Raw genomic sequence first — 11,674 nt, 5'->3', positions numbered from 1 at the left:
GTGTGTGTGACTGTGTGTGTGTGTGTGTGACTGTGTGTGTGTGTGACTGTGTGTGTATGACTGTCTCTGTGTGTGTGACTGTCTCTGTGTGTGACTGTCTCTGTGTGTTTCTGTGTGTCTGTGTGGCTGTCTCTTTGTGTGACTGTTTTGTGACTGTCTCTGTGTGTGTGACTGTGTGTGTGTGACTGTGTGTGTGACTGTCTCTGTGTGTGTGACTGTATCTGTGTGTTTCTGTTGTCTGTCTCTTTGTGTGACTGTTTGTGTGACTGTCTCTGTGTGTGTGCCTGTGTGAGTGACTGTCTCTGTGTGTGTGTGACTGTTTCTGTGTGTGTGACTGTCTCTGTGTGTTGCTGTGTGTTTGTGTGACTGTCTCTGTGTGTGTGACTGTGTGTGTGACTGTCTCTGTGTGTGTGACTGTGTGTGTGTGACTGTCTCTGTGTGTGTGACTGTGTGACTGTCTGTGTGTGTTGCTGTGTGTCTGTGTGGCTGTCTCTTTGTGTGACTGTGTGTGTGTGACTGTGTGTGTGTGACTGTCTCTGTGTGTGTGTGTGACTGTCTCTGTGTGTGTGTGACTGTCTCTGTGTGTGTGACTGTGTGTGTGACTGTCTCTGTGTGTGTGACTGTGTGACTGTGTGTGTGACTGTCTCTGTGTGTGTGACTGTCTCTGTGTGTGTGACTGTGTGTGACTGTGTGTGTGTGTGTGTGACTGTGTGTGTGTGTGTGTGTGTGACTGTGTGTGTATGACTGTCTGTGTGTGTGACTGTCTCTGTGTGTCTGTGTGGCTGTCTCTTTGAGTGACTGTGTGTGTGACTGTCTCTGTGTGTGTGACTGTCTGTGTGTGTGTGACTGTGTGTGTGTGTGTGTGTGACTGTCTCTGTGTGTGTGACTGTCTCTGTGTGTGTGACTGTCTGTGTGTGTGTGACTGTGTGTGTGTGTGACTGTCTCTGTGTGTGTGACTGTCTGTGTGTGTTGCTGTGTGTCTGTGTGGCTGTCTCTTTGTGTGACTGTGTGTGTGTGACTGTCTGTGTGTGTGTGTGTGACTGTCTCTGTGTGTGTGTGTGTGTGTGTGTGTGTGACTGTCTCTGTGTGTGTGACTGTCTCTGTGTGTGTGACTGTCTCTGTGTGTTTCTGTGTGTCTGTGTGGTTGTCTCTTTGTGTGACTGTGTGTGTGACTGTGTGACTGTCTCTGTGTGACTGTGGGTGACTGTCTGTGTGTGTGTTTGTGTAACTGAGTGTGTGTGGCTGTGTGAGATTTTCATGCATTTTATGCAGTTTTTTAATGTGTGTGTGTGTGTGTGCGTGGTCGTTTCCTCTCTGTTAGAAAGTTCCAGGGAAATTTAAGAAGCTGTTCTCAGAGCTGGAGAGTCTGACAGTGAGTAACAGTTTTACAGTTTTATATCCAGTTTGTTTTAAGTTTGTTTTGCTCCTTACTATGAAGCTCTAAGGATATTGTTTGTATGATTTTATAGTTATGTTTCAGTTAATATCATGTTTGTGTAGCATTACATCTCCTTTTAAACTTAATTAATATTGGTTTTTTTTAAATCAGACTCTAAGTTACTGTTGTTTACAAAATTTAAAAAAGACTAAAGTTTGTACCATAGTTATTTTACACTAAATAAAGTGTATAGCAGTAGTAGTACTAGTAGATTTTTTTTTATGAAGAAAATCTTTTTAAGTGTTTTTCATATATTGTTATTGCATATTGAATATCATTATTGCAAAAATACCCAGAAATATTGAGACATTATTTTCAGGATGTGTCATCCATCCTTACTCTAAACTCACTAAACCTATAGAAGTCAGTGGGTTTAATGTGTGTAAATGTGATGAACTACATTAAATATAATATAATAAAACTGTATTTTAAGGACCCATCCTTTAACCACAAAGCCTACAGAGATGCCTTTAAGAAAATGAAATCCCCCAAGATCCCTTTTCTCCCTCTGCTGCTGAAAGGTAACTTTTCTCACCCATTCAAACTGTCCATTCAGCCCTGCACTTACTGTTGGTTGTCTAATGAGCTTTGAACTGCCTCTTTTTTCACAATTAGATATTACGTTCATCCACGAGGGAAACAAAACCTTCCTGGATAAACTGGTGAACTTTGAAAAGCTGGTAAGTTAAAGAACACACTTTTTACTGTTCTAGAAAAATCTGAAATTATTTCAGCAGAACGTTGATGTTTATGTGGTTCTCTGAACTGAATTGAAATTCCTTCTTGCAGCACATGATTGCCGACATGGTGCGGATCATCAGGCAGTGCCAGGCTGACCGGATGGGTAAAACTTTAATAATTATAAATGATTATAGCAGAACTGTTTATAGCATCCATATAATACAATACTGACTGTTAAACACTTGGTTTCAGCTGTTTAGCCCCAACCATTTAGCCTACAGCACTTAAGCCCCACCCACTGAGCATACAACAGTTTATCCCTATCCATTAAAGCTGCCTGATTTAGTAGTGTTTCAACCCAGACTGCTTTTTCAATGAGGCACAGTACAAGGCAGCCAATTAGAACAGAGCTCATTTACAGTGCCCTCCATAATTATTGGCACCCCTGGTTAAGATGTGTTCTTTAGCTTCTCATAAATTGAGTTTTGTTCAAAATAATATAGGACCACGATGGAAAAAAGAGTAAAATACAACCTTTAACTCAAGTGAATTTATTCAGTAGGAAAAAAATCCCACATTAAGAAATAATTATTTAACATCAAATCATGTGTGCCACAATTATTAGCACCCCTGATGTTAATACTTTGTACAACCCCCTTTTGCCAACAAAACAGCACCTAATCTTCTCCTGTAATGTTTCACAAGATGGGAGAATACAGAAAGAGGGATCTTTGACCATTCCTCTTTGCACATTCTCTCTAAATCATCCAACGACCTGGGTCCTCTCCTCTGCACTCTCCTCTTCAGCTCACCCCACAGGTTTTCAATGGGGTTGAGGTCTGGGGACTGAGATGGCCATGGGAGGAGCTTGATTCTGTGTGCGGTGAACCATTTCTGTGTAGATTTGGCCACACGTTTAGGGTCATTATCTTGCTGAAAGACCCAGTGACGACCCATCTTCAGCTTTCGGGCAGAAGCCACCAGATTTTGTTTTAAAATGTCCTGGTATTTTAGAGCATTCATGATGCCATGCACCCTAACAAGGTTCCCAGGGCCTTTAGAAGAGAAACAGGCCCACAGCATCACTGATCCCCCGCCGTATTTCACAGTGGGCATGAGGTGCTTTTCTGCATACTCAGCTCTTGTGTTACGCCAGACCCACTTAGAGCATTTGTTGCCAAAAAGCTCTATCTTTGTTTCATCTGACCAAAGCACACGGTCCCAGTTGAAGTCATAGTACCGCTTAGCAAACTCCAAACGTTTGCGTTTATGATTGTGAGTGAGAAATGGTTTCTTCCGTGCATGCCTCCCAAACAGCTTGTTGGCATGTAGATAGCGCCTGATGGTTGTTTTGGAGACTTTGTGACCCCAAGAAGCTACCATTTGTTGCAATTCTGTAACAGTGAGCTTTGGAGAACTTTTTATTTCTCTTATCATCCTCCTCACTGTGCGTGGTGGCAAAATAAACTTGCGTCCTCGTCCAGGCTTGTTTACCACTGTTCCAGTTGTTTTAAACTTCTTAATAATTCCTCTGACAGTAGATATGGACAGGTGTAGGCGAGTAGCAATTTTCTTGTAGCCATTGCCTGACTTGTGAAGGTCAACACACATCTGCCTCACTTGAATGGTATGTTCCTTTGTCTTTCCCATGTTGAAGATAAATGGCCTCTGTGTCACGTCATATTTATACCCCAGGGAAACAGGAAGTTGTGAATTACTAATTAAATGTTCCTACATACTCTGATCAACTTCGTAAACTACTGTAGAAGTGACAGAAATACTTAAATTAAATTTATTTCCTAAGAATTGTTAGGGGTGCCAATAATTGTGGAACAGGTGATTTTATGAAGAATAATTATTTCTTAGTCAGGGATTTTATTTCCCCCTTAAAATTTACTTGAGTTAAAGGTTGGACTTTACTTTTTTTTCCCATCGTGGTCCTATATTATTTTGAACAAAACTCAATTTATGAGAAGCTAAAGAACACATCTTAACCAGGGGTGCCAATAATTATGGAGGGCACTGTACATTTACCTTATGTCTTAAAGGCACAGTGAGAGAAAAACAGGCTGTTGAAAAGCCAAAAAAAGAAATAATCATTTGTGTTATATAAAATTAAATACAGAGCTCTTTACTTTACCTAAAAAAAGAATAATGAATTTATGAAAAGTAAAATGTAATGAAGGAAGTGTCTTTTTGCAAATAGCACACTATCAACAGCCTATTAAATCATGTGACTATAGCACACCAATATTTCGTTTGAAAGAATGAAATTTGCCATTTCAGACTGCTGTAAGTAGAGGCTTTAGCTGCGACTTTTATATATTGTTGTATATAATTTATATAGTGTTGTTGATTGTTTTAGCTGTCTGCCACCAAATACTATACTTGGAATCTTTTAATACTAAGTTATTAGTGTAAATACTACTTGAAGATGTGATTTACACTAAGTTTAAATACCTTAAACATCCTATTTACTCTACACATTTACACATAAATTACTTTGTACACTTAGCATCTGCAGGTACTATCTGCAATATGTTCACTAAATATACTTTGTAGCACTGTGATACTTAAACATCAAATAGTGTGCTGTTACCATAGACACTTATCTGCCCATTTCTATTTATTTTATATATATATTTGCTGTTTTAAAGGGAACATGCTGACCCAGAAGGACAGTCCAGAGGTCAAAGGGTACATCAACTATCTGTACATCATCGACAATCAGCAGACTCTGTTTGAGCTGTCCAACAGACTGGAGCCCAAAGTGTAGGACGTCCAGCAGCTGTGGAGACATCGCTCCTTGGAGAACATGAGGCACTGCTTCCCCTCTCACCAGCCTCAGCCATGGAGGAGAAGTGCAATTACAGTGGACAACTAGCCAAAAGCCAAGAACTTTTTTAATCTTCTGTGCAGTTGAGAAATGTGAAGCGACTAGAGCCGGTTTATCTCCCCGTTTTATCAGAATATGACTGCACACCACTAGAGGGAGCCTGCGAGTGAGCCCTTAATAAATAGAGGTGAATAGAGCTAATTGGCTAAAACTTAAAATAAGAATAGGAACTAACTTTTAGTCAATCCAGGAGATTTAGGGGTTTAGCATAATTGCTACTCTGAACTGATTGGTTGGTGAGCTGGTGCTGGAGTTAGTCAGAGCATGTTTAAAAGGTTTATAACTGGAGTTTAAAAGGTTTAAAATGAAGTATTCAGTACTGCATTTGATGGTTCTCTCATTAGGAAATGAGAAAAGTTTTAGTGTAAAACTAATCTAAATACGATTTTGCTCAAACGCTCCATTGAAACCTATTCTTTTTGGACAAGCCTGGAGGAGATTCTTAAATGGGTTTCTGCTCTGAAGAAAATATTTGAAGTATCCCATGATGCAGAACATGACGGCTATTTCAGAACCACAGCCTGATCTGCAGTACAGCACAGCTGGAGCTGAACTACTGCCCCAGAGAAGGCTGGGAAATAATTATGGAATTTTATTGGATAGTTATTATAACAAGGTACAGATCACCGCAAGAAAACAACAGACAAATTACAACCACCCTCAGCTCAGTGCTACACCATAAAACACACTAAGCAACAACAATCAGCAGCTTTACCGTTTTATTACTGTGAGGTAAACTACTGTTCCAGTGCAGAGAATCATACTGGATTTATATAACTAAACTAAGATTTACTGTTGTTAAACAGTATACTCCACAAACATTTCAATATTTATGTTTGATTAAAATTATAGCACAATTCGACTGTAATTTAATTTAATTTAATTACATGTAATTGTTATATAAGCTGTTAAGACTGCACATAACTACACACTATGCAGATTCATATTACAATATTTTAGAATTATTACTGTCAGGCTGTAAAATATTGACAGATTCATACTGGATTAAATTCACTTCACAAACATGGTTGTTAGACAGTGAGCACTACAAACAATAATATTTATTGCTGTTGCAATTATTGTTGTGAATTTAAAACTGCACATAATGCAGATTCATGCTGGATTCATACTACTTTATATTTACTGTTGTTAAACAGTAAACACTTTAAACACTGCTGGATTATAGTTGCACAGTTAGATAGTAAATACCACAAACACTGCAATATTCATACTGGATAAAAAATAAGCCACAATCTTTGCTGTTAGACTATGCAGATTAATACTGAATAGAAATTACTTGTCAGTTATTTCTGTCATTAATCAGGAAAAAGCCTAAAAATATGTTTTTTTTTAGCTACAGCAGCAGCAGCAGTACTGAGTCTCAGTAATGTCCTGTGTGGTGGAGGTAGTGAACACCAAAGCCAGTCCTCTGAAGGACTGATTACATGATAACATTAATAACGTTGAAATACACTAAAGGAATGTTAAAATACTAACATCTGTTTTTTTAACAGCTCTAGTATTATTAAGATTAAGTCAGCCAATGCATCTTATTCACTCTGCTCCCATGTTGAAACAAAAGTGAGGCTGGAGGTAAACTCCTACACCCAAAAATTCCAAGGCAGCTGAGGAGCCGGCAGAATATCCACCAGTTTAAATGGCAGCAACACCTCCCTGAATTAACAGTGAAAGCAGTCAAAAAATGGGCAGAAATTAAGTGCAGGATTCCCTGGACTGTAAAAGGCTACAAAAGTTGGATTGAGGGTTATATGCAGGATGTGGAAGGTAGCTAGGTAATTGCTGGTGCTGTATTGAAAACTTACGTTATGGTGTCTTACAGAAACACTCTTATAAAGTGTTCTGAATTTACTTTTGTGTCCATGTTAATCTGTAATATCAAATCAGACATAAAATAAATGTAAACACTACCGTTAAATGCTAAATGCAGTCCAGCTAAACATTTAATTGTTCACTGTTGTAAGACCAGGATATTAACTAGCTAAGCAAGCTACTCTAAAGAGCTGTGGCATGACTAACATAACCCCAAATCGTTTTGACATTAAACTGAGAAAATAACCAGTTCAGGGTTAATAAAGTCATAGCTGGAGAACTGGGTTTAGCTAGCTTGCTGTCTGTCTGCAGCTAGCACAGTAACATACATTTTACACTGAAATGATGATCTCTACTGATTTTGTGAATATATTCACGGTGAAGTACTGGATCTTTGGGGAAACTATAGATAGAACTATATATAGAAGGTTTGACCTTTATAAACTAAAGAGCCAAGCTCTCCTGGGGCATCAGAGAGGCACAGCGCAACTATGCAAAGAAGGTCGACAACCACTTCCAGGACACTGCTGACACTCGGCGCATGTGGCAGGGCATCCAGGTCATCACCAACTTCTAGATGCGCTGAAAACCTTCTACGCAAGGTTCGAAGCACAGAATTGCACAACGACAAGGAAGATCACACCTCCTCCAAACGACCAGGACCAGACAGCATACCTGGCAGAGTTTTCAGGATGTGCAGACCAGCTTGCAGATGTTCTAACATACATTTTCAACATTTCTCTGAGCACTGCTGTCATGCCAGCATGCTTTAAGACCACCACCATCATTCATATGCCAAATAAGTCCCCAGTGTCCTGCCTTAGTGACTACCATCCCATCTCACTCTCATCATCATGAAGTGCTTTGAGAGGCTGGTCAAGAGACACATCAAAAACCAGCTCCCCTCCTCACTGGACCCACTGCAGACAATAAAGACTGCATCCACTGATTTTAGCTTGGTGTTTTCAATAAAGTGGCCAGGAGGTTATGGGGGTAAATGCAGCTTGTTGTAAGAGTTAGTCTCAGCAGGAGGCAGAGTCTGAATGACTGAACAGATGCTTTGGCAACGTTACAGCAACCATTACTTCCTGTTAGAAGTACTGTGGTTCTTCTGTACCCCATTATTTATTTCCTCTTCATTCATAATCCCCCTACCTTTTCAGCTCAGCCGAGCACACTGTGGGGTAAACACTGCAGAAAGAGTTGGAGTGAGGCTGGCAGATGAGTTTGCTGTATTAAGAGAGAGAGTGTTTTTGTTGTAGTATGTATATTGTAATGTTGTTTCCCTGCTGCTGATCATATACTTACACTCCAATCACACGAAATATGTATCATTGTTTTAAAGCACTAATGTTCCACAGTAGAGGTGGGACAAAATAACGCTACAGTGATATCATATCGTTCTCGTTTGCAGTACATTATTGGTCAGTTCTAAATATACTGATATTTGAATCTGTTTTTGTTCATTTTTTAAATTATTTTCAGCCCATTTTCTCCCCAATTTACAAGGCCAATTACTCAACCCACTTATTAGGACTCCCCCTATCACTAGTGATGCCCCAACACACCAGGAGGTGAAGACTAGCACATGCCTCCACAAATACATTCGAATGGCTGCTGATGCAGCATTGACGAGTAGGCAGCACGCTCGGAGAAAAGCGCAGCAACTCAATTTTGATACATCAGCTCACAGACACCCTGTGCTGAGTGACATCACTCTTTGGAGTGATGTGGGGAGAGAGCGCCATCTGCATACCCAGAGAGAGCAAGACCAATTGTGCTCTATCAGGGCTCCCACAACTGAAGGCAAGCTACATGACCGGGGTTCAAACCGATCAAAGACTTTTTTAACAATTTCTCCATGTGTTAAACACAGATCACCAGTTCACTCAGACTGTCTACAGTAATAACAGAAATAATTTGTCTATTAATTTACTAACTGGCTGGCTCTGCTTGTCATGTGAAAGTAGTAAACCAAACCCATCAATGAGTTTGACCTAAAAATGTTTTGTTTTCTAAATAAATGTACTAAATTTGTCAAATCTTAAATGACATTTGTTGAGCAGTGTGTATAAAGTCATTTTTACTGTGGAAAAATAGAAAAAGTTTGGCCTACGGTCCCCTTGTTGGAGGGAGACAAAATGTTTCTTGTGCTGCCTGTGCTGCCTGAAGAGCCGATGTGTGTTTCTTTACAGGATCAGTGTGTGCAAACCCAACTTAATTTAAAGGCTAGTGAGAGCTAGCCAGGATAAAGCACAGCTTCCAAACATCATGAAGGAAGTTTCAAACAAGGTAATAAAACCTACTGTACTTGAGCGTGTTAGGCTGATATTTACTGTTCTGCTTTGTGGTGTAAAATAAATACAAAACGTGGCCTCTTTCCACTGATTATCTGCATATTTGGATGCAGATATGTTTGTGTTTAGGTGTGAAAGTTGCTCTGCTTTAATCAGTATAGTATTGTATTGAATTAAAAGTATTTGCATGGATTTACAGTGCCCTCCTCAGGCTGGCACAGGCTGGCTCCCCCCTTGTTAGTGTAAAACACAGGCTCTGGGTTTTGTTTCAGAGAGGCGTGTAAAGAGATTTAAAATTAGTGCATTAATTTTCCCCAACACAAAAGGTCGTCATCATCACCACTTATTTATTGTTTAATGTGTAGTTTCAATGGTTTATAGCACAATTCTTCATAACAAGCATAAAAAAGATTGCTAGTAGTTTGTCTAAGTAGCTAGCTAGCTAACGTTCCCGTTCCACCTTTAAGGCGGAACAGAAAAATAAAATAAAAGCTAATCACAGCTAGTTTCAGCTCCACATCACAGATAAATTAAGGAATGAACAATAATAATTCATTTCTGCACCAACTGCCCCCTTTCTGAAGACATACAATACACCCTTAAAGTTAGTTAAGTAAGCCCTAAACTAGTTAAGCAGCAGCAGCTAGGTTACTAGCTGAACTTTGAACTTTAGCATTCCTGATGACATATTAGGTGCTTGAGGAGTTGTCCCAGTTCTTAGGAGGAGGATTCACCCCTTCCACTTCTAACTCTGTTCCAAAGGGAAAGGGTTACACTTGGGGTAAGTTTTAGGAAAAAAGGGTGAAATGGGATTGAGCCTTAGTGCTGAAGAAACTTCATGGTAAACTCACCGTTAGACAAAATATTAAATGTCTCTTGATCATATTTTACCCATAATGTAGATAATTTTCAGCATTATAAGTGTTTTTAGGGTTAATGCTAAGAATTATTTTATGCATTTAATGGTATTTACTTTAGTCTGCTCATGATATCATATTTAATGATCAAAATATATACAGTTACTTAGTTAACATATTCATAGTCGGAAAGAAACTGGTATCAGTTATGATACTGTTACCAACTTATCCCTTTTTCAGAAGATAAAATCAATTAATCATCTTGGTCAAACTCGCTTTTAAACTATAAAGTTGTAGCGAACACAGCTGTAGTATAATTAATACCCAGAACAAGTTGAGATGTTGAAATATTTGAATTGGGTGCCAGGTTATTAAATTTATTGAATTAGATTAATTAATAAATGAATTAACCAATTAATTAATTACACAAGACATCTTAGGGAAGTGGTTCTTGACAGATACAGATCGTTTTGAAACCAGCTATCCAGAAAACACACTGAAATGACAGGTTTTGTAATATAAAAAATGTTTTATTAAAATCACACAGATATGAGTAAATAATCCATTAGTATGTCATAAATGTAGCTATTAGATATCAAATCATAGTGTATAAAGGTAAATGAGGTAACTAAAAGAAAAACATATATAACAGATATAAAAAGGAATAACTTGTCAGAGAAATAAAAACTATTAAGTGATTTTAAGACTACAAAGCCTGTTCTGATTTCCAACCAAGGAACTCAGAAGGAGTTTTTTGAGTTTAATTTTGCCTCTGTGCTCTGGATCAGCCACAAATCTCTTCACAGTACAATTATCACGCTTAAGTTTTCGTGAAATATCTAATGTTTTCAAACCATTTCACGCTTTTCGGCAGCAGCAGATTCTTTTTCTTTCACATGTTGCTTGAAACCTGTGGCCTGCTTAATAATGTGGAACATCCTTCTTAAGTATTTTTTTTTTTAACTCGGCTCACCTGGAAAACTAATTATCACAGGTGTCTGAGATTGATTTTAGTGATCCAAAGAGCCCTGAGACACAATATTTAATTGAGAAACAATAAAATTAATCTTTATGACACTTAAATGCTATTTGCGTAATAATTTGGAATGCAGTGTATAACCTGCATTCCAATTAATGCTGTAGTGTTACAGTTTTTTTTTTTATTTCAACAAAAATATAATGTAAAAAAGACTCAGGTCCAACTGTACACTGTAAAAATAAAGAAAATAAAGATAATATACAAATGTATATAATGCAATGTGTGAAAGTTTCTATGAACGAGTCATAAAGAGCTGCTTTAAATCTGTAACACTATAAAAAAAAATAGCTGGCCTAAAATAATAATATTTTAATGTTTTAAGATTTTTTTTTGTTGAGTGCGCAGTTTATATTATAATTTCACTGTTTTTAACGTAATATCATGATATTAATGTCCTGCATCTTACAATTAATTTCGGCACATTTAGAGCAAATTTATAGGTATTGGAATAAGGGATAAAATTAATCAAAAGTATAATATAAACTGCCCACTCAAATAAACATCTTAAAACATTTTAAGCCAGCTATTTTAATTTTATATCTCCGAAAATTAAGTTTTATTCATAACTCCACTTAGGAAAAGTTTGCACATGTTTCTGAAATCATGTTGAAATTATGTCCTGTTTTCCAATAAATG

At 38.1% G+C, this 11,674-nt stretch overlaps 1 protein-coding gene across 1 annotated transcript in view; it reads left to right on the top strand.

Annotated features, from left to right (window-relative positions):
- Positions 1 to 5,665, top strand: part of rapgef5b (Rap guanine nucleotide exchange factor (GEF) 5b) — a 109,700-nt gene extending 104,035 nt beyond the window's left edge. The window contains exons 22-26 of the mRNA XM_022673987.2: positions 1,322 to 1,372; positions 1,872 to 1,959; positions 2,054 to 2,118; positions 2,228 to 2,282; positions 4,777 to 5,665. Coding sequence (XP_022529708.2) covers positions 1,322 to 1,372; positions 1,872 to 1,959; positions 2,054 to 2,118; positions 2,228 to 2,282; positions 4,777 to 4,895 — 378 coding nt within the window. The 3' untranslated portion in view covers positions 4,896 to 5,665. The remainder of the gene's footprint in view (positions 1 to 1,321; positions 1,373 to 1,871; positions 1,960 to 2,053; positions 2,119 to 2,227; positions 2,283 to 4,776) is intronic.
- Positions 5,666 to 11,674: the final 6,009 nt, after the last annotated feature.

Source organism: Astyanax mexicanus, chromosome 6 (assembly GCF_023375975.1).
Source record: "Astyanax mexicanus isolate ESR-SI-001 chromosome 6, AstMex3_surface, whole genome shotgun sequence".
Classification (NCBI taxonomy): Eukaryota; Metazoa; Chordata; class Actinopteri; order Characiformes; family Acestrorhamphidae; genus Astyanax; species Astyanax mexicanus.
The sequence above is the reverse complement of the archived record's forward strand: the minus strand, read 5'-3'. Positions and strand labels throughout refer to the sequence as shown.